Consider the following 22,195-nt stretch of genomic DNA (forward strand, 5'->3'; position numbering starts at 1 on the left):
TGCTATTCGAATTTATTACCGGACACAGAATTCTCACAAGTAGTGTTGACTTGAGGAGAATAAGGATTTGAGTATTTAAAATGGTTTTTTTTTTTAAATCCTTTACTGAAAATATGGGAGGGGGATTGCACAATAGACCCCAAAAGCCACATGTTTTCAACATGTTCAAAGCTACCATGCCAATTGAGTGTGTGTGACAAGAACAGTTGCTATATTTGTCCCAGGCTGTTAGGACAAGTGTTTTTCACCTTATGTCTAACAAAGTCTGTTTCCCAAATAGCACCATATTCCCTATATAGTGCACTACTTTTGACCAGGGCCCGTTGCAGCCAAGGACGCCTACCTGGAATAGCTTTCATTAACTCTTTGAACTCACACAGTACATTGGTTCTAGAACATGTCAGAGTGTTGGCGTAAACATGTCTCAACATGTCTTTGGCACATGTTGTAATCATGTGTTGACATGACACATATTACTGTACTATGAAAATACTTAAATTTACGCATACACAAAACACAGTAGAACACAACACACAAATACAAGAGTAAACATTCTAATAAATAGGTACAAAAATCCTAAATAATATGATTCAGAAGATTCAATAGATTCAATAGTTTCTTAAATGTACCTATTCCTCTCCTCTTCCCCCAGCTGGCCAGTATGAAGAGTTGGAAGGAGATGCGTAACGAGATCCTTTACCTGACGGTCAACGCCACGGGCTCCCCCAGCCACATGTACCAGGCCGTGTCCCGTATCGTCTGTGGCCACCCCGAGGGCGGCGGACTGAAGATCAAGTCGCTCAACTGGTACGAGGACAACAACTACAAGGCCCTGTTCGGTAACCGTGGCGGCAACGGCAGCGACGACGAACCCGTGTCCGCCTACGACAACACCTCAAGTCAGTCCTTGGGTCAACTCCCTGCTCTAAAATTCATTAATAGTTTTTACTTGTATCAAACGCGGATCAATTTTGTTAATCATTCTATAGTAAAAGAAAGGAATCTCTACACAGTTCAATCAGATGCAATTTCAGTTTGTAATTTTTGGTAAAGCTTTTAACAGTTTTGGAGGGGGGGGATACAGGATGTATGGACTCCAGTGTATTCCTCCCTGGTGTTATCACAGAGATAGCTACCGTAACCCTCTTCAAACTGTATAGGCTACTGGATACTCTGCCAACGGTGGTGTGATACTAACCTGTGTCCGTCTGTCCTCCGCCCCTCAGCTCCGTACTGTAACAGCATGATGAGGAGTCTGGAAGCCAGCCCCGTCTCCAGGATGATCTGGAGGGCCCTGAAGCCTCTCCTCATGGGAAAGATCCTGTACACCCCCGACACTCCCGCCACACAGAGGATCATACACGAGGTGAGAGACTCTAACTGAAGGAACACAAAGAAGCCTGCGTGAAAAGGAACCTACACATAAATGTTTCTCTACTAACTCGGCATTGAGGCCAGGCAGCCATTATAACCATCTCCCTCCATTCTCTCTCTCTCTCTCTCTCTCTCTCTCTCTCTCTCTCTCTCTCTCACCCTCTTTCTCTCCTATCTCTCTCTGTCTTTCTCCCCAGATGAACAAGACGTTCCAGGAGCTGGGTATCCTGAGGGACCTGGGTGGGATGTGGGAGGAGATGAGGCCTAAAATCTGGACCTTCATGGAGAGCAGTGAGGAGATGAACCTGGTTCGGGTGAGTTTCTACTCTCATCTGATCTCATAGTATTTACAGTTGTACCTACAGTATACAGTAGCCACAGTCGATCTGTTGTCATGACACCAACAGCATCGGGCTCTGTAGAAAAGCACATAAAACAGAAAATAAGGTTCCGCGTATAGGTTTAGTGTTGATAGGGTTTGAGTCTGCTAATGTGATCATGGTTCCTATTAGCCTAAAAGAAAGCAAGGATCTTTTAGATTTACCCAGAGCGACTTAGTTAGGGCGTTGATCTTGAGATCTAGGTGGGACGACCACATATCACAGTCATAGTAAGTACATCAATAAAGTAGCTACCAGCAAAGTCAGAGCTATGAAAGGGGGGGGGGGGGGGGGGATATTTGAAGTGCAAGCACTTTGAAGTGAAAGAACCCTCAGACAGTCCAAGCAATACATCATTTGCTGTGTGGTTTATTATTATTAATTGACAAGATTTCCATCATCGTAACTAAATATTACAGTCAGACTGCCGTATAACTGCAGTATGCTGCAAATACTACGACCAAAATAAACTGCAGTCATTTTGCAGCGTAACTGCAGTTAGAGTGTAGTATATTCTACAGTGGCTGTGTCCAAAATACCACAGCAACTGCAGTTACTGCACTTTTACTGCCGTTTCAGAACTTTCCCCCAAATTTTTTTGCAACGGGTTAGAAAAGAGGGGACGGTGTTTTCAGTGAACACACAGTGGGTTTATCGTTTTGAGAAACAGACATGCAGTTGGAAGGGACAAGCAACGACGATATTACATGATTCGATTCATGTTCATTTAAGGTAACTGTAGGAGACAGGATCTTTCGTTTCTTACCGAGGTAACTACCTAACATGGCTCCTCCTCATGCTATTAGAATAGCCATGGTCCTGCCAGCAATGTATATCACCGGTCCCATAGTGCCTCACAGTGGTCGAAAAATATATGAAAAATATATGACAAAAATGAACTCCCAGAGGCGTTTTCTCCATAGCAATTCATCTTGAGGTATTTTTAGTGGCTTCCAGCTAATGTGGCCATTAACCACAACGGCTTGAAATTGACTTATCATTACATAGTACTTTGTGGTGGGAGTGGTATTGATAGGAGACCTCTGATAATAGATACAGGCTAATGGATAGGATGGATGAAGGATATGAAGGGAACAAAAAACAAACAGTCGAAATGTACAGTTTAGACCATACATTGTCTTTGTCTTATTCTCTTTTGTATTTCCATATATATATATATATATATTATTAGTCTTAAAAAAATGTAACCTGGTGGAAATGCTTATGAGAGAGCTCCACACTACACAAACAATTATAGGCAACCAATACGGCATCTCTATCGGAATCTATATCTACCTGTTACCTCCTTCCTGTTTAGACGCTGCTTCAGAACAACGCCAGCGCCCGCTTCTTCAACGACCGTCTGGCTGGCACAGAGTGGAAGGTGGAGGACGTGTCCCGCTTCCTGTCCAAGGCTGCGGAGGACAAACGCCCCGCCGGCTCGGCCTACACCTGGAGAGAGGTGTTCGGCGAGACCGACGACGCTATCAAGACCATCTCCCGCTTTATGGAGGTGCGTGTGTTGAGCCCTTCTCAAAGACCGCTGTACACTTGGATGACACGAATAAGACAATTGCGGACCGTAGGTGGAATTGGCCAACGTTCTATAGTCTACACTCCCATCTAATTCTGTCGGCTCAGTTCAAGGTAAAGGGACATGAGATGATAAATAAGCACCTGGTTGGTTTCTGTTAACGCTGAGCTCCCAATAGATCGCTCGGTCATTCTAAGCCTTCAGGTTCCCTGGGAACATCACAGTTACCATGCCTTTGTACATCGAATCGATTTAACACAGTTTAGACTTTGGGCCAGTTTACCAGTGTCTTGCGTAACCCTGCTTTCTGTAGCTAAATGCTGATCGATTTTATTGGCTTCAATGAAAGGGTAACTGTTGTTGCCCATGCCAGGGTTAAACGCAATTAGACAAGCTAATGATTTTCCATTCCAGATAATTCTAGTTGACACATACTGGCTGAAAATAGTTTGGCCTTGGCTGGGTGACGCTGGTCCTTTCAAAGTATGGGAGTCTTGAAAAGCTGGGGGCCAAGACCTTCAACAGTCATGCTGGCTTATGCGTTTTGCGGTATTAGTGCAGCGTATCACTTTAACACATTTCTACCTTGCCAATGGCCATTTAAATAAGTGTTTCAGTGTGCATTTGTCAAAATGAGAAACCAATTCAAAATGGTAATTTATTTGTACAAGTCATTTGAAGTCAAGCGAGTAGTTATTAGCCTGACAACCCTTCTTGTATCCCTCCGCAGTGTGTGAACCTGGATAAACTAGAGCCAGTGGCCAATGAGGAAAGACTGGTCAACAAATCCATGGGTCTCCTAGACAACCAGAAGTTCTGGGCTGGTATAGTGTTTCCGGACATCGCCCGTAGCAACAGTTCTGATCTGCCGGGTAACGTCAACTACAAGATCCGCATGGACATCGACAACGTGGAGCGCACCAACAAGATCAAGGACGGGTAAGATACATGACGTAACAAAAATATTCCTACGACAACTCTGGCTGGCCAAATCAAATTGGCTCACAGGTTGTATTTGGCCCGTGGGGCCACCGGTTACCAAGAGTCCAGTATGTTGTAATAATGTATTAGACGCCAATCCTGAATATAGAGTAAATGAACATGTCTTCCTAACTTTCTACCCTGGTCTCTCTGTAGTTACTGGGACCCTGGTCCCCGGGCGGACCCCTTTGAGGACCTGCGCTACATCTGGGGCGGTTTCTCCTACCTGCAGGACGTTATTGAACAGGGCATCATCAGGGCAGTGACGGGCAGTCAAGAGAAGACTGGAGTCTACATCCAACAGATGCCTTACCCCTGCTACGTGGACGACATGTAAGTAGCGCTGTGGAGACTTGGAGAGACACTGTTTTGTTTCGCCAGGATGAAATATTATAGTGTATAGGTGTATAACACAATATAAAATCATGCCGTAGCACAGCAGAGCATTTCACAGCATAGCAGAGCAAAGCACAGGATAAGACAGCAGAGCACAGCAGAGCATAGTACGGCAGAGCAGAGGCAACAAGCTCCGATTAGTTGTTAACACTGCCTGCAAAAGTACGGTGTATCTTTAATCATTTTCATGATTTCCTGATTCCTCCGTGCTCCCTCCTCTCCAGGTTCCTGCGGGTGATGAGTCGCTCCATGCCTCTCTTCATGACCTTGGCCTGGATGTACTCTGTGGCCCTCATCATCAAGGGCGTGGTCTATGAGAAGGAGGCGCGGCTCAAAGAGACCATGAGGATCATGGGATTGGACAACGGCATCCTGTGGCTCAGCTGGTTCATCAGCAGCCTCATCCCCCTGCTCATCTCCGCCTCGCTGCTGGTGGTCATTCTCAAGGTGTGTGTGGAAGCAGACACACACACACACACACACAGAACGCACAGAATCCTTACGCAATCACGTACACACCCAATTCACCCCGTTTCATAATCTCATCCGTCTCCTCCCGTCCAATCAGATGGGGAACCTGCTTCCCTACAGCGACCCTTGCGTGGTCTTCCTGTTCCTGGCTTCCTTTGCTGTGGTAACCATCATGCAGTGCTTCCTCATCAGTACCATCTTCTCCCGTGCCAACCTGGCGGCGGCCTGTGGGGGAATCATCTACTTCACCCTTTACCTGCCCTACGTCCTCTGTGTGGCCTGGCAGGACTACGTGGGCTTCGGGGCTAAAGTCATTGTGGTGAGTTCAGATCGCTAATACACTCTTTTGTTGCCGTGGTAATGTTGTAATGGGGATTGTGATGGAGGTGGGTTTGTGAAACGCTCTCACGTGATGACGAGCTACCTTGCCCGAGACCTGAAGACTGTTCGAATCTATTTTTTTCACGTTTTTGTTTGTTCTTTGTCATGAACATAGTCCTCTTTTAAAAAAACTTGTATTCTATTCTCCCATCTGTCTCCAGAGCCTGTTGTCCCCGGTGGCGTTTGGGTTCGGCTGTGAGTACTTTGCCCTGTTTGAGGAGCAGGGAGTGGGTATCCAGTGGTCCAACCTGTTGTCCAGCCCCTTGGAGGAGGACAGCTACTCCCTCACCACCTCCATCTGTCTCATGCTGTTTGACTCCTTCCTCTACGGGGTCATGACCTGGTACATCGAGGCTGTCTTCCCTGGTGAGCAGCAGCCAGAGGAAGTCATGTCATTTGATGAACATGTATTGTTTTTGATTGTGTTCCCAAGCATAGCTACACACATTTTCTTATGTCTACCAACGGTATTAGACAATAAATGTCATATTATGAAACGTCCTATTATATTGTACCTAAAGGAGTGTGTATTTGTACTCATCATGTATGATGCCTGGTATTCCCCTTTAGGCCAGTATGGGATCCCCAGACCCTGGTACTTTCCCTTCACCAAGTCCTACTGGTGTGGAGAGAAACAAGGGAAGAACATACAAGAAAGAAAGGAAGGAAACGCGGAAGGTAGATTTAAAAAAGAAAAAGGCTTTCCGCTCTATTGATGGATTTAACACTTAAAAAAAATATATAATAATAATAATTATTGGGTGATTTTGATTTGAGATATTTCAGATGCAAATTTAGCCTTGTTTCGCCCTCAGCTGTGTGCATCGAAGAGGAGCCGTCTCACATCGAGCCTGGTGTTTACATCAAGAACCTAGTGAAGGTGTATAGCCATGGCAACAAGTTGGCTGTAGACGGGTTGACCCTGGGTTTCTACGAGGGGCAGATCACCTCTTTCCTGGGGCACAACGGAGCCGGCAAGACCACCACCATGTAAGGCCTAGGATCAAAGACCTTAATCTCGAGGGGCGTTTCTTTAAAACCCGCATCCAATCCCCTCGATCCCTTACATAACTAGACCAATCATATGCTTCGATGCCGATACCTCCCATCACATAGCTGTAGCAGGACAGTTTATGGGGTTTATACACCTTTTATAAATCTAGAAATGTTAAGCAACTTAATTGAATTTGATTGTAAGGGCAATCTTTTGTTTCGATCGTTATTAGCGTCGGGACAGACACAATGAAAACATTTTGACACGTTGAAAATACAGCAGTCCGATGCAATATGAGTACATAGGAAATGTGTGAAACTAAACTGTGTTAATTGACAGGTATGGTTGTGCGTTCTCCCTGGCTCTGATAGGTCCATCCTGACGGGTCTGTTCCCGCCCACCTCTGGCACCGCCTACATCCTGGGCAAGGACATCCGCTCGGAGCTCAGCGCCATCCGACAGAACCTGGGCGTCTGCCCTCAGCACAACGTTCTCTTCAGCATGTAAGTCATCGCTACTGTACTATGACTGTAATACATACTCACAGGGGTTGCCCGTTTTAGTACTTTACTAGTTCAAGTAAAACAAAATGACTTGTAGTTCTAACTCAAGTTTTCAAGTTAATTCGCACAATACGATTGTAGCTGTTTGTTTATGACTGGCTGTATCTGTTTCTTTCTTCCTCCGTTTCCTCCTCCTCCTCCTCCTCCTCCTCTGTCCCAGGCTGACGGTGGAGGAGCACATCTGGTTCTATGCCCGTCTGAAGGGTCTGTCTGAGGAGAAGGTGAAGGCTGAGATGGAGCAGATCGTCAACGACATCGGCCTGCCTCACAAACGCCAGTGTCGTAGCAACACGCTGTCCGGTAAGTGGCTCTCCTTCCAGCTGTTGTTAAAAATAGTAGTATTGCTGAGAATAATTTACATTTGGACCCTTAATGATTTCTCGAGTTGACCTTGGCGTTTGTTTTTGTCTCAGGGGGCATGCAGAGGAAACTGTCAGTGGCGTTGGCATTCGTTGGAGGGTCAAAGGTTGTGATCCTGGATGAACCCACTGCTGGAGTCGACCCCTACGCACGCCGGGGAATTTGGGACCTGCTTCTGAAGTATCGTGCCGGTAACGAACTCTACATATAATTTTTACTATTTCTCCTGTGCTGGAGGAGTGCGACTGTTATTATGCAAACAATTGCTCTGAAATTGTTTGCATAATGGAAACCAGGCAAATGATTGTGTAAATAGGCTAACGGCTAGCTTTATATCCAATCTAATGTCCTCCTCTTGGTTCTAACACCCTCCCTCTCTCTCTCTCTCTCTCCCTCCCCCCTCTCTCCCTCACTGCCTCTTGCTCTCGCTCCCCCCTCTCTCCCTCCCCCCTCTCTCCTTCACCACCTCGCTCTCGCTCCCCCCTCTCTCCCTCCCCCCTCTCTCCCTCACCGCCTCTTGCTCTCGCTCCCCCCTCTCTCCCTCCCCCCTCTCTCCTTCACCACCTCGCTCTCGCTCCCCCCTCTCTCCCTCCCCCTCTCTCCCTCACCGCCTCTTGCTCTCGCTCCCCCCTCTCTCCCTCCCCCCCTCTCTCCCTCACCGCCTCTCGCTCTCGCTCCCCCTCAGGCCGCACCATCATCCTCTCAACTCACCACATGGATGAGGCGGACATCTTGGGCGACCGCATCGCCATCATCTCCCACGGCAAGCTGTGCTGCGTGGGCTCCTCCCTGTTCCTGAAGACCCAGCTGGGGACGGGCTACTACCTGACCCTGGTGAAGAGAGACTTCGACCTGACCCTCAGCTCCTGTCGGAACTCCTCCAGCAGCAGCTCTGTCTCCTACAGCAAGAAGGTGGGCCTCCCTCAACCGCAACCCCAGGCCCTCACAGTCCTAAAGGTAGATTGAAATGCATCCGGGATGAAGGGACGAAAACCCCCCAGATCCCGACACCTCCCGACACACATAAACTTGCGGTGCTCACTTTTAAAGGTAGATTGAAAGACATCACAGTTGTGAGAAATGGCAGAAATGGACATCTACTCACAGCTAGACTGTGCTCTAATCTTTTATTCACATAATAAACAAGTTAATCGCCCTGTGCCAGACCAATATATAAATGCAATTTTTGGGCCTTTTGCTAAAGAGTCTGTTAGACGAACGTGTGTTGCTCTTCTCTCTGCAGGAGGACAGTGTTTCCGAGAGCAGCTCTGACGCTGGACTGGGTAGTGAACCTGAGAGTGAAGCCACCACTATTGGTAAGTCAGACAAATGCCTTGTGAGCACCCCTTCGTCCCTATAAGAGGGGTGAATTAAACCCTTTGGGACCTCCTTTTTGAAGAACAAGATAAGGATGGTGACGATAATGATGCTGACGATAATCCTTTTGATGCTTATCCTCCTCTCCCCCGTAGACGTAACCATGATCTCCAATGTGATCTTCAAGCACGTCCCCGCTGCCAGGCTGGTTGAGGACCTGGGCCATGAACTCACCTACGTTCTGCCCTACAAGGCGGCCAAAGGTGGAGCCTTCGTGGAGCTCTTCCACGAGATCGACGACCGCCTCTCTGACCTCGGCATCTCCAGCTACGGCATCTCAGACACCACTCTGGAAGAGGTACGGCAAATAAACCAAGCAGTTGGATTTGATTCTTTTTTTCAGATATTTATATTCTTATAAGTGAGTTATTGTGGCTGTTGATTATTTTGATGAATGTATGTTGACTTTGGTTCTTAAATAGTTTTTTATGTATTCAATTTTTTTTGTAGATTTTCCTGAAAGTAGCAGAAGACAGTGGAGTGGATGTTGCTGAACTTCCCAACTCTGGTGAGACATTATCATACTACCCCATTGAAACTCCTTTATAGCATATACTTAATTTATTCATGTTCCATTGCTAATTATTATCCCGTGACTCAACCTCCTCTATGTCGTCTTTCATTCAGATGGCACCATCCCGGCTCGTAGGCACCGCAGACATGCATTCGGAGACCACCAGAGCTGTCTGAAACCCTTCAACGAGGACGACGCTTTCGACTTCAACGACTCTGAAGGTGACCCAGGTACCATTTTTTTTACCCATGAACCATCACTTCTCTTCTCTAACGTTCCACTGGAATGATGCACTCTTTCGTTCTGACTGTTAATTCGCAAGAAGGATCTCATCTCATTTTAAAGCATCATATTTGTGCATTTTGCCCTTGAACACTGTGGTCACTAGTTACCACAGCCACAAAGTCGAAAGTCAAAGTCGATATAGCATTTATTTTTTACCATATTTTGACTGTGGCTGTGGTAAGTAGTGGAAACCCTCAAACACGTGAGGCTCATTCTGTTTCTCCTCTTCCTGCCCCAGAATCTCGTGAGACGGACTGGCTGGGAGGCTCGGATGGTAAAGGCTCGTACCAGGTCAAAGGCTGGCGTCTGATTCGACAGCAGTTTGTGGCGTTGATATGGAAACGCTTCCTGTATGCCCGGCGGTCCAGGAAAGGCTTCTTCGCTCAGGTAAACTGTACTTCAGAATTAAAAGTTGATCAAAGTTGTTAAGTGTTACATTGTAATTCATCATCATTACATGATCTAGCGATGGCGCAGCAGGTACATTTGTACCTTTCTGCATCTATTGTACTGTGCAAGTTTACGCCAAATTTTTACTGCCATTGTGGGTAATTGCCGTGTTGACCTTGGAACCTCTTCGTTTGGCGGGGAAGTAGATCTTAATCTTCAACTTCAAATATTTGTTCCGGTTGTAAACGGAGCCTTGTCCTGTGTTGGTTTCAGATCGTGCTTCCTGCTGTGTTTGTGTGCATCGCCCTCGTCTTCAGTCTCATCGTCCCTCCGTTTGGAAAGTACCCCAGCCTGGAGCTGGAGCCTGGCATGTATGAAGAACAGTTCACCTTCATCAGGTACGACCAACGCTATAACTCCACGGAGCGATATTAGTGGCAGACAAATGTTTTATTCGTATTCATACGTCTTTGAATTTGTAGATGCTTCTCGTGTTCACTCAGTTACTTGAACCGGGGCCAGAAAGCCTGGAAATCAAAGGTCCATGTTCTGTATAGTGTTTCCTACATAGAGGAATGATAACGACACTAACCTCGAACCTTCCATGAAGTAAATGTAGCTTTTTTTAGAAGCATCAACGTTTCCTTGACGATGGTACGATATTATCTCCTCGCAGCAACGACGCCCCTGAGGATGCAGACACGAACAAGCTGTTGGGTGCCCTGACAAACTACGATGGCTTTGGTTCACGCTGTAACTCACCGTAAGTCTGACTCCTCCCCTACTAACCAAATAGAATGAGGCTTAAACTACTAGGATCAGATATTCACTGGTTGTAAAAGAGTTGACGGTTAAGTACTTAGTTGCTTTGAAGAATGATTATAACTCCCTCGCTCTGTCTATCTATCTCGGGCTCTCTCGCTTAACAGCCATGCTCCTTGCAACACGTTGAATGATGAGTGGGTTGTTCCTGAGGTACCGGAGAGTGTGAGGGACATCTTTATGAATGGCAACTGGAGTATGGAAAACCCCTCTCCTCTCTGTGAGTGCAGCTGTGAAGGACGCAAGAAGATGCTACCTGAATGCCCAGCGGGAGCTGGTGGTCTTCCTCCTCCACAGGTACACACACACACACAATACACACACACACACACACACACACACACACACACACACACACACACACAGAGAAATGCAGATAATGTAGTATCCACAAAAGTTTAACCTCGTTCTTTCTTTCTCTTCAGGTGAAAATCAGTGACCAAGGTACCCTGCAAAATCTGACTGGCAGAAATATCTCAGATTACCTGGTCAAAACCTATGCTCAGATTATCGGGAAAAGGTATAATTTATTGTTTTATTTAATTTAAAATGTTAATAATTTTTTATGCTCCATTTTATATAAATGAAAGAAGGTGGAACATTTATTTGAATTCTGTACATGTTGTCTTTTCACAGTTTGAAGAACAAAATCTCGGTCAATGAATTCAGGTAAACTGGCAGGTGTCAATCTCTCAATGCTAAATACACTGTAGGTCTTTAGAAGGCACCAGAGGCATCAGTAGTGGTCTGAGAACGTTCTGTACCACGTTATTCAATAATATGCTAATTTATACGTTTTTATGCAGATATGGGGGATTCTCATTGGGCGCTAGGAACACTCAGCTCCTCCCACCAGGTGATGATATTGATCAGGCCATCTCTGAGATCAGACGACGCTTCCACCTGGAAAGAGTAAGCCTTACCATTTACATACTTAATATCCCATATACTTACCCTGGAACAATGCCACTGTAATGTACTGTACAGCATTAACAACATAGAAATAGAATGACTAGAATGGAAGTCCAGGTTCTGTTATGCAGGGACCGGAGGCCATATTGAGTGTACTCATGAGTGTTCCACTCAAATGATCATGGTCTGCGGGGCTTTGTCCCTTCTAACAATTATATTTCAATGATTACCAATGCTTGCTATTTGTTTAAATGTTGGCATTTAATATTGTTAGGGTTTAGCTTGCGTGCTAAACTGGGGTTTGTGGTCTTTCTCTGTATAGGGGACTGCTGCTGACCGTTTCCTCGCTAGCTTATCCAGTTTTATCCAGGGACTGGACACTAAGAACAACGTCAAGGTTAGTTTACTGCTTTGGTGCACATTTTCCACACTCGTATAAATGTACGTTTAGGACAGTAAATGTCACAATACACTTTTCACCTCATTCCACTTTTGTTGCACAATTTTGATTGCACAGGGATTCATTTAATCACAAGTTGAGCGTCGTGCCCCTTGTACTGTAGGAACATTGTTTCAGACCCAACACAGATTTCCATGCTTACACAGCAGAAAGGGTTTTAAAATATCTACAACTGCACGTTGATCTTAATAAGCAGGTTCAGACCAACGGAAATGCCATGACTAGGAAATGAGACTTGGGGAACAAAGGGGAAAAGCTCACATTGTTTTTCAGGGAACTTGAACGGTGTTCAGACCAAAGACCTTTTGTTCTAGAACCTAAAGTCACTCATCATCACTTCCGTTATTCTACCACGAACCGGAAGTTGAGGCCTTTAGGTGTGTGCTTAGTCAGTTTTCGCATTTAATGCTTCCGCCATTTTAAGACCTAACAAACACACTTCATTCTTCCTCTGTTTTAATAGCTCCTCCCTCCTAACCTCTGTCCTGTAAACCTTTGACCCCATCCAGATCTGGTTCAACAACAAGGGGTGGCATAGCATTGGTTCTTTCCTGAACGTGATGAACAACGGAATCCTGCGTGCCAGCCTGCCCGCGGGCCAGGACCCCAGCAAGTATGGCATCCAGGCCTTCAACCACCCACTCAACCTCACCAAGGAGCAACTGTCCCAGGTCGCACTGTAAGTACCTAGCCGACAACTCAAATTCTTCCATGAAATAATTTTCTCATCTATCAATGACATGGATTGGAAGAAATATACAGTATTACAATGCACCTCCTTATAGTAATTGAAAGGTCGCTGGTTCGAATCCCCAAGCCGACAAGGTGAAACATCTGTTGAGCAAGGCACGTAATCCCAATTGCTCAATGGGGGGTGAATCAGAGGGAGTTGGGATACGCAAAAAAAAAAAAAAATCAAATCACACATTCATCTAATACACACTTGTACATGTGTATGAAATAGGACATGTGTGTGAAATAGGACATGTGTATGAAATAGGACAAATATAAGTACCAACCTACTATTTATTTCTTATTATAAAAAAGAAGCATGGCAACACTTTACTTAAAGCATCCAGGCATAATGCTTTCTAACTTGTTCTATGTATGACTCAGAAGCATCTTTTTTCCCTCTGCGTGCTCCCTTCCAGGATGACCACCTCTGTGGACGTGCTGGTGTCCATCTGCGTGATCTTCGCCATGTCTTTCGTCCCGGCCAGCTTCGTAGTCTTCCTCATTCAGGAGAGAGTCAACAAGGCCAAACACATGCAGTTCATCAGTGGGGTGCAACCCTTCCTCTATTGGCTGTCCAACTTCATCTGGGACATGGTAAGGCTTCTCATCTCATCCTGCACTCTTAGAAGGAAAGAAAAATCTAGAACCTTTAAGGGTTCTTCGGCTGTCCCCACAGGAAAACCATTTGAAGAACCCTTTTTGGTTCCATGTAGAACCTTTTTTGGGTTCCATGTAGAACCCTTTCCACAGAGGGTTGTACATGGAACCGAAAATGTTTCTACCTAGAATAGTGGGGTCTGCTGTGTGGAGGACGGCTCATAATAATGGCTGGAAGGGAGTCAATGGAATGGTATCAAACATGTTGTTTCCATGTGGTTGATCCCATTCCATTCACTCCATTCCAGACATTATTATGAGCCGTCTTCCCCTCAGCAGCCTCCACTGACCTAGAACTAAAAAGGGTTCTACCTGGAACCAAAAAGGCTTCTCCTATGGGGACAGCCGGAGAACCTTTTTTTCTAAGAGTGTAGAGAGGTCAGTGTGTATATACAGTATACCATATATATTAGTCTTACAGTGACCAGTGAACACACACACCTTTTTAGATGTCATTTGAAGGCAGCATAATGTGAAGACCGTACAAGTGACATGTAGACTTTCACTAACTGTATATTAGAATTTTACAAAAATACAAATGCCTTGAGACACCATGGAAATGTCACAAACACAACATTTTCTGTTGTTTTAAGTCAACTCATTGGAATAGCTCTGTATCTGGACTGTACGCAGCCGGTTCTTCACCTTGAAATGGTACGTGACTGTATGAGAAAGTCCTGAATGTCCTGGCCTCTTCCTGTATGTTCCAGTGTAACTACATCGTCCCTGCTACTCTGGTCATTATCATCTTCATCTGTTTCCAACAAGACGCCTATGTCTCCTCCACCAACCTGCCTGTACTGGCCCTACTGCTGCTGTTCTATGGGTGAGGGGACACACACACACACACACACACACACACACACACACACACACACACACACACACACACACACACACACACACACACACACACACACACACACACACACACACAGAGAGAGAGAAAACACGTTGTGGCAGACCAGGGGGTTTTGGGTCTAAACGTTTACACAGATCAGACACGGACAGAGTTAGGATTAGCTCAGTTTCAAAGGTGTTTATTTATTTAAATAAAAGAATAGGTCTCCCCCATGAGACCCTCTCTGGGATACCGTCTTCTGGGCTCCGAGTCTGGCTGTATCCTGTGGGGTAAAAAATAAAAGACCCCATTCCTGTTACCTCTGCAACCACCCCCAACCATGCGGGAATCCTTCCTTCCCCCACTCTCCCTGTGCGCTGCCCTCCTGGCAGCTTTATGGGACTTGTACAACTGTTGAGCAATCAGCCCTTGATTACTCACCAACTCCCCAATCAGCCCCAATTAGTACTGGCCCGGAGAGCCCGCCGAGACCTGGCACGTCCAGCAGATAGAGCCATCGCCTCGTGACGTATACTCCATCTGTCACCAGGCCTCGACGAGTCTCCCCCTGGTGGCTGACCTGCTGTACGCCACAACGTGCACACACACACTGCCTTTGATGCACACAATATGTCGCACACAAGATTGGGAATTGTACACGCACATGTTCTAACTTCCTTTTTGATGTCTGTCCCTAGGTGGTCCATCACGCCCCTGATGTACCCGGCGTCCTTCTTCTTTAAGATCCCCAGCACGGCCTACGTGGTGCTCACCTCCGTCAACATCCTCATCGGCATCAACGGCAGCGTCTCCACCTTTGTCCTCGAGCTCTTCGGCAGCAATGTGCGTACAACACGGCTTCGTAGGGCTTCGTAGGGCTTCGTTGGGCTTCGTTAGACTTCATAGTGACTTAATAGGGCTTAATGAGACTTCATAGAACTTGTGCAAGTCATTAAGTGGACCAATACTGCAGAAATGAAAGATCCCTGTAGAAATGCTTTTTATCAGTGTGACATCCTGTTACAATTTAGCCCTTATTTAATTACAACATTTTAAAGTGAATTGAATTCAATTGGGACTTTATAAATAAATGTAAATAGTTTGACTGATTGATTGTGTTGTTCTACTATGTGACAACAGGAGATCGGAGGGATCAACGACATCCTGAAGAATGTGTTCCTGATCTTCCCTCACTTCTGTCTGGGTCGAGGCCTCATCGACATGGTGAAGAACCAGGCCATGGCCGACGCTCTGGAGAGGTTTGGTAAGCAGGCTCAGGTCATAGGTCATAGCTCGTTATTACTTTAGGACCAAAAAAAGTCATGTCAATGAATGAAGTTTGTGATTTAATGTTTCCAAAAAATTTTTTTGTACATTTGTCAGTGCTGTGCTTCTATTTCTTGACAATCATCTGTTCCTTGCATTGGTTCTAGGTGAGAACCGGTTCCGTTCCCCTCTGGCGTGGGACATGGTGGGCAAGAACCTGTTCGCCATGGCTGTGCAGGGTGTGGTCTTCTTCACTATCACCGTGCTCATCCAATACCGCTTCTGTATCAAGGCCAGGTAGGCGTGGCCTGACATTTCATTGGACAGATTCATCAAATTAGACTCTTTTGTTGTGTCCTTTATCCACTTTCTATTTAAAAATGAATACATATCAAAGTAGTCAAGTCAGTAAAACATTTTGTGTTCATAATGACCTGCTGTAAATATTCTCCTTGATCTAATTGATTGTTTCAGATCTATGAGCACCGACCAGAAACCTATTGGTGAAGAGGATGAAGACGTGGCCAGAGAGAGGCAAAGGATTCTGGGAGGAGGGGGACAGTCTGACATTCTGGAACTCAAGCAGCTGACCAAGGTGTACAATAGAAAACAGAAACCAGCAGTGGATCGTCTTTGTGTCGGAATTCCTCCAGGAGAGGTGAGCTGGCTCTGCTACCACTGTACAGCATAGATAGGGACGGGAGTTTTTCCTGGTCACATGACCTCGCCTGCTCATTAGCCTCCATTAGATTAGTTTTCCTGGCCACATGACCTCACCTGATCATTAGTCTACAATAGACCAGCTTTACCAGTCAGGTCAGATGGTCAGGAGAAGTTTCTGGCCCGACCCATAGATTCTCCCCTTTCATATCCTGTTGATGGTTCAGTCCAGTGAAACTCTTCTCTCCTCTCTCTCTCTCCAGTGTTTTGGTCTTCTTGGAGTCAACGGAGCAGGAAAGACGAGCACCTTCAAGATGCTGACCGGAGACTCCATAGTCACGAGTGGTGAAGCTTACCTGGCGGGAAAGAGGTGAGAGGGATAGTAAATATCATTAAACAAGCTGAACAAATTGTTATTCTGGGATTTATACAGTATATCTTAAAGGTTAAATGCATGATTGATTATAGCCTCTAAGAACTCGTTCACACTGAAGATTCCATAACTGCTGTATATGGCGATAGTCTTGAAATAGCCTTAAAATGGTCTTGAAATATGTACTGTGAACGGGGTCTCAAATTGTTTTGGAGGTGTGTGCTGTTGTGACTGACAGCGTGCGTTCTCTGTGTGGTCTGTCAGTGTGTTGACGGAGATCAACGAGGTGCACCAGAACATGGGCTACTGCCCTCAGTTTGATGCTATCAACGACCTGCTGACTGGCAGGGAGCACCTGGAGTTCTACGCCATCCTGAGGGGGGTTCCCGAGAAGGAAGTGTGTGAGGTGAGTGTGTGTCCGTGTGTTATCCTCTTGATAGACAAAAAAAAAAAACATTCTTATAACCGTGACATTTTGTGCCCTGTTAAAGGACAGGTAACTATGTCATGCTCCTTATTTGGAGACCTTGTCTCTGCCTTTTTGTTGGTCCATTTTTAAGGGCAGGTCATTGTTTTAAGGACATGTCTTTGTTTTAAGGACAGGTTGTTTCGGTTTACTTCCTGAATTGACTGAAGTGAGATGGAATTGACCCCAGCCCGGGTGGGCTATAGCATGTGATCTTGATTATCTTGTTTGTCTAATCATGTCTTTGGCACCCCTCTCTCTCTCTCTCTCTCTCTCTCTCTCTCTCTGGTCCAGGTGGCAGAGTGGGGCATCCGTAAACTAGGCCTGATCAAGTATGTGGACAAGGCAGCAGGGAGCTATAGTGGAGGGAACATGAGGAAACTCTCCACGGCCATGGCACTGATCGGTGGCCCCCCGGTGGTCTTCCTGGTGAGTAGGCCTACTTCATGAGCCTTTTATCTAACTAATAATTTGTTCATATACCCAAACGTTATGTTATTCAGTCATGCTACATTACAGTATATCGATGTGTGTGTGAACGGGATCAACCTTTCATTCATGTTCACTACCTATTACAGTATTTAGGACTCAGAGTTTTTCCTGATCACATCATAGTCAAACCAGTCTCTCCATTGAGGATGTCAACAATAGACTAGGCGCTAGAGGGTGTTGTTTCCTACACCAACTTGTTCCTGGGCCTAGTCTGACCAGGCTCTGGTGTTGTTCTTCTCTGTGACTGACAGGACGAGCCCACCACTGGTATGGACCCCAAGGCCAGACGGGCTCTGTGGAACTGCATTCTCAGTATCGTCAAGGAGGGGCGATCGGTGGTTCTCACCTCGCACAGTATGGAGGAGTGTGAGGCCCTGTGTACGCGGATGGCCATCATGGTCAATGGGAGGTTCCGCTGCCTGGGCAGCGTACAGCACTTAAAGAACAGGTAAGAACAGGGAGAGATGGGAGTTACCTACTGTACCGTAGTGAACACCTACGTTGGTGAAGAAGCACGGTGGCCATTTTGGATCAACATTGAGCTAACGCTAATCATCCCTATGCGTTTCCTCATTCAGATTTGGGGATGGCTACACCATCATCCTCCGGGTGGCAGGACCTGACCCGGACCTGAGGCCGGTGATGGAGTTCATTGAGAAGGAGCTTCCAGGCAGCACTCTGAAGGAGAAGCACAGGAACATGCTGCAGTATCAGCTGTCCTCCTCCAAAACCTCCCTGGCACGCATCTTCAGCATCCTGGCCAAGAACAAGGAGTGGCTGCACATTGAGGACTACTCCGTTTCCCAGACAACACTAGACCAAGTAAGAGCTGGGCTGGTTGAAAATGTTGTCGGCCATTTTGATTATCATAGCAATTCTTCTTACTTTTTTATTATTGAAATGTTGTTTTTCAAGGGGGTCTTGTATAGGTTTATATGAAATTAGTGTTTCGTTTGCCAGTACAAATAGAACAATAAAAAGAATAACACTTAAACCAGAATGCAAATTAAACAAACATTGCTTGCATAGCACACTGATTAATCTGGTCTGTGTGTGTGTTCTCTTAACTTCAGGTATTTGTCAATTTCGCCAAGGACCAAAGTGACGAGGACCACTTAAAAGACATTTCGATGCACAAGAGAGACGCGGTGGCAGTGGACATTACTCAGCTCAAGTCTTTTCTCACAGACGAGAAGGCCAGGGAGAGCTGCGTGTGAATCCAAGGCTGCACCTGAAATGGAACTCTGTTCCCTACATAAGTGCGCTACTTTCAACCAGTGCCCTGGTCAATATAGTGCCCCGTGTGGTGTATAGGGTGCCATTTTGGACGAACCCTGTGTCTGTTCCTCTCCTAGATGAACTGCCGAGGCCCCTGTAGATGGGTCATTCCGGAGAGGAGGGTTTTCTACTTTATTGTAGCGTTTTTTTATTTCTTTTATTCTTTCTCAGTGGACTGCCCAGCGTTAGCGTTCTTTTGTAGGGTGACGCGAGAACGAGCGGCAGAAGTTCAACACTGAAAGTCAATGCAAATCAATGCAAAGAAATAAAGATTATAAAATCCCATGAAGTGTTCTACGAGGAACAGCCTTGTGCCCCTCGCTAGCTAGATTGAAAAGACTGAAAGACTTGAATATATTTCAAAGTTGTACCCCAGGCAGAGCATGAAGAGTACACCGTTTCCTGTGTGCTCACTCAAGCAGGATCAGCGACACGCTCGACAATGTATGAAGAAGAAGTTCCAATCAACTCGCTCATTGCTAACCGACAGTCATTTGGATTCAGGGTGTATTTTATCTCCCGCTCTTTGTTACCATTTTTTGTTTTTATGAACTGGAAGAATAAGAATGAATTTCAACGATAGTCCAATCCCAAATGAAAGATATTTTAAATACAGTATATTGATCAATTCAGTTTTGCATCTTAAAAAATGGAACCTAATGGAGTTTGTTGTATTTAAAAAAAAAAAAAGATTCATGTTTTGTTGTTGTCATGACGTCCAGCACAGTGCCTGTCAATCATGTTGGAGATAATGTTAACACTCCAAAAGAGAGGCCATGGAATGTTCTGGAATGACAAAGCACAAAGACCGGAGATTCTTTAGAACCCTGAAGGGATTTCAGAGAGACCTTATTGTCAGATTACTGCTTTAAATGTACTGTACTTTGCCATAGGTAATGAAGGGTCAACTTCTGTACGTGAATGTGCAATCTAATAACGACAAAGGTTGCTTATTCGCTAACAATCATCCTTTTGACATTTGTGACAGGTTTTCTGAAGTGTGAGGATGGACCTAAATGTCATGCTTTTTAATGGACCACGTAGTGTAGATAGGACCTGTACGGTATGTGTGCCAAAGCATGAACCCTCTTAAGACAGGTATAATGGACTAAAGAGATGGGCTGTTGCTGTTGGATAACCTACTGGGGTTTTCCCCCGGCAGGCTTCAAGATTCTGTGGTAGAAAACACGGTATTACTAACGTGACCGCGAGAGAAATGTGACTGGGTATACCATTTTTTTTCATTTATTTATGTATTGTGAAGTAACAGTGACAGGAGAGCAGACGATGATGATGATGATGATGATGATGATGATGATGATGATGAATATATATATTCTATATTGAAGATCTATCTGGATATGTGTCGTTCAGTAAACAGTCACCAGTGCCAAAACATTGAGTCAACGTTGTGTCGAGGTTGAGTCAGGGGGGCGGGGCGGCTTATTTGTACACTTTCACTTGTCTTTTTCCTTGAACAGCTGACTTCCTGTAGTTCAGCCGCCATCTTTGGAGTTTTCCGCTTGAGAAGTAAAGGACACGTGCTGAAAGTGAAGGATGGAACGGCTAGAATGCATTGAACACGTGGCTGCACATGGAGGCTGGGTCTCACATGGTGCTGACAAACAATCCAACCATCATTGTACTTTCTGGGCTGTTGCCAAGGTCCTTTTTGTGCGTGTCTATTGTGCGTTATTATTACTGACCACAAACCCAATTGTACACCCCCCCCCCCCCTCTTCTCTAACTCCTGGTATTGTATTTACTGATGCACAACACATCTGCCATAGTTACACCAGCAGTCTGCCATATTAACATGCAAACTTAGGGCCAAACAAACACGATAAAAGGCAACAGTCGAACACCGGTCGAATTGAGAGGGACCAGACCCAAAAAATGCCACTGTTTTGGTTACATTACGATGAGTACTACGTTCATTCGGACAGAATTGCTGATCATACAAAGACCCCTATCTGCTCATTGGTCATGATGGGGAGGGATGTGGACACCTAGCACTTTATTGAAGTTTTCTATGTAATCTACACAGTACAGGATTTACATTGGAATAGCCCCAGATTTCAGAAGATACGCCTGAAACTACAATGCATTTAGTTTTGTTCCGTGACAAAAAAAAAAAAAACTATTTGGAAGAAAAATTGTCCTGCAGTACCATGGTAGTTATTTTCTTGTGTTGAATATTATTTGTTTACATTTGAAGTATTAAAAAGGCTGGTTGTGTCTGTTATTTGTTGTGTACAGTACTTATTTACAGGAATAAAAATTGATACATTTTCAAGACAGTAGTTTGTCTGCTTTCTTCAAATCTACCACTATTATCTTGTCTTCACCGTTATCAATTCTAGATAACGTGAAGGACAAAAACTGTTTTCCAAACCCTTTCTAAAATACATCACTTAGAGTTGCCCTTATTTCTACAATAATTCAAGTCAATCAACTTCATGTTAACATTTCTGCTGTTTACATGTCAACCTTTACCTGAGATTACCGGAAAAGTACTGCTACCACAGATTATGGATATACTGACAAAATACATCTCCGCACAACAGCAGGCTGTCTAGCTGCCGCCTATCCTTTCTTTTGATTGGTGGATACATCTCATTATTGTAATTTAAAAAAATATTCAACGAGGGTTGTTGACGTCATCCGCCTGTGTTCAATAGAGAGAGACTATGATACGAGCCTCATTTCATGAATATGCATAGCCATCTCGAGACAACCCACATACAAAGTGTTTTTTCTCTCAAAGTTGCCGGGATGTCACTTGTCCTACTTCTATCAGTACAATTGTAACAATTTAAGCATTACGAAACTTTTATTTGATCAAATAAACCTCACTTGGCAAATAAGCCATACATTTTTTAATGATCGAATATGACACTCATTGACCTCCATAAAAAAAAACCTTGCTTGATGGGCAAACGCAACAACAATAAAAACACCTGCTGGAGGGAGACAGATTTCTGTTGATTTGGGCTTCTCTCTTCCTCTCTGCTATTACCAACCTACGTGATGCAATCTATGACGTGTGATTGATAGAAGATGTACGGTAGGGAAACACCAGTAGATAATCATCTGCACGAGTTCACGCACTCCCAAAATATTTTAGAGGTGTTGACTGACGGAAAGGTAAACTTGAGATACAAAAACATTTATAATAATACTTGTATCACAAGCTGGCGATTAGATGCAGCAGATGCACTGTTTTGTTAGAC

General features: G+C 45.1%; 1 protein-coding gene across 4 annotated transcripts in view; it reads left to right on the plus strand.

Moving 5' to 3' along the window:
* The window catches only part of LOC109894763 (phospholipid-transporting ATPase ABCA1-like), a 40,576-nt gene extending 19,318 nt beyond the window's left edge, over nucleotides 1-21,258 (plus strand). Inside the window, exons 9-48 of one of the 4 annotated variants that reach the window (XM_031828103.1) lie at nucleotides 653-899; nucleotides 1,227-1,366; nucleotides 1,572-1,688; nucleotides 3,073-3,267; nucleotides 4,019-4,227; nucleotides 4,426-4,602; nucleotides 4,890-5,112; nucleotides 5,234-5,455; nucleotides 5,679-5,883; nucleotides 6,088-6,195; nucleotides 6,333-6,507; nucleotides 6,883-7,014; nucleotides 7,235-7,374; nucleotides 7,488-7,625; nucleotides 8,120-8,391; nucleotides 8,678-8,750; nucleotides 8,907-9,109; nucleotides 9,262-9,319; nucleotides 9,439-9,555; nucleotides 9,849-9,997; nucleotides 10,274-10,398; nucleotides 10,677-10,763; nucleotides 10,930-11,119; nucleotides 11,248-11,342; nucleotides 11,459-11,491; nucleotides 11,629-11,734; nucleotides 12,057-12,131; nucleotides 12,704-12,873; nucleotides 13,346-13,523; nucleotides 14,297-14,412; nucleotides 15,126-15,270; nucleotides 15,568-15,691; nucleotides 15,861-15,990; nucleotides 16,168-16,351; nucleotides 16,617-16,723; nucleotides 16,991-17,132; nucleotides 17,487-17,621; nucleotides 17,936-18,132; nucleotides 18,263-18,506; nucleotides 18,758-21,258. In XM_031828103.1, the coding sequence (XP_031683963.1) occupies nucleotides 653-899; nucleotides 1,227-1,366; nucleotides 1,572-1,688; nucleotides 3,073-3,267; nucleotides 4,019-4,227; nucleotides 4,426-4,602; nucleotides 4,890-5,112; nucleotides 5,234-5,455; nucleotides 5,679-5,883; nucleotides 6,088-6,195; nucleotides 6,333-6,507; nucleotides 6,883-7,014; nucleotides 7,235-7,374; nucleotides 7,488-7,625; nucleotides 8,120-8,391; nucleotides 8,678-8,750; nucleotides 8,907-9,109; nucleotides 9,262-9,319; nucleotides 9,439-9,555; nucleotides 9,849-9,997; nucleotides 10,274-10,398; nucleotides 10,677-10,763; nucleotides 10,930-11,119; nucleotides 11,248-11,342; nucleotides 11,459-11,491; nucleotides 11,629-11,734; nucleotides 12,057-12,131; nucleotides 12,704-12,873; nucleotides 13,346-13,523; nucleotides 14,297-14,412; nucleotides 15,126-15,270; nucleotides 15,568-15,691; nucleotides 15,861-15,990; nucleotides 16,168-16,351; nucleotides 16,617-16,723; nucleotides 16,991-17,132; nucleotides 17,487-17,621; nucleotides 17,936-18,132; nucleotides 18,263-18,506; nucleotides 18,758-18,901 (6,027 nt within the window). In that variant the 3' untranslated portion in view covers nucleotides 18,902-21,258. The remainder of the gene's footprint in view (nucleotides 1-652; nucleotides 900-1,226; nucleotides 1,367-1,571; nucleotides 1,689-3,072; nucleotides 3,268-4,018; nucleotides 4,228-4,425; nucleotides 4,603-4,889; nucleotides 5,113-5,233; nucleotides 5,456-5,678; nucleotides 5,884-6,087; nucleotides 6,196-6,332; nucleotides 6,508-6,882; nucleotides 7,015-7,234; nucleotides 7,375-7,487; nucleotides 7,626-8,119; nucleotides 8,392-8,677; nucleotides 8,751-8,906; nucleotides 9,110-9,261; nucleotides 9,320-9,438; nucleotides 9,556-9,848; nucleotides 9,998-10,273; nucleotides 10,399-10,676; nucleotides 10,764-10,929; nucleotides 11,120-11,247; nucleotides 11,343-11,458; nucleotides 11,492-11,628; nucleotides 11,735-12,056; nucleotides 12,132-12,703; nucleotides 12,874-13,345; nucleotides 13,524-14,296; nucleotides 14,413-15,125; nucleotides 15,271-15,567; nucleotides 15,692-15,860; nucleotides 15,991-16,167; nucleotides 16,352-16,616; nucleotides 16,724-16,990; nucleotides 17,133-17,486; nucleotides 17,622-17,935; nucleotides 18,133-18,262; nucleotides 18,507-18,757) is intronic. The other 3 variants (XM_031828104.1, XM_031828106.1, XM_031828107.1) reach the window with 3 other exon arrangements.
* The last annotated feature ends 937 nt before the right edge of the window (nucleotides 21,259-22,195 follow it).

Source organism: Oncorhynchus kisutch, linkage group LG7, assembly GCF_002021735.2.
Source record: "Oncorhynchus kisutch isolate 150728-3 linkage group LG7, Okis_V2, whole genome shotgun sequence".
Classification (NCBI taxonomy): Eukaryota; Metazoa; Chordata; class Actinopteri; order Salmoniformes; family Salmonidae; genus Oncorhynchus; species Oncorhynchus kisutch.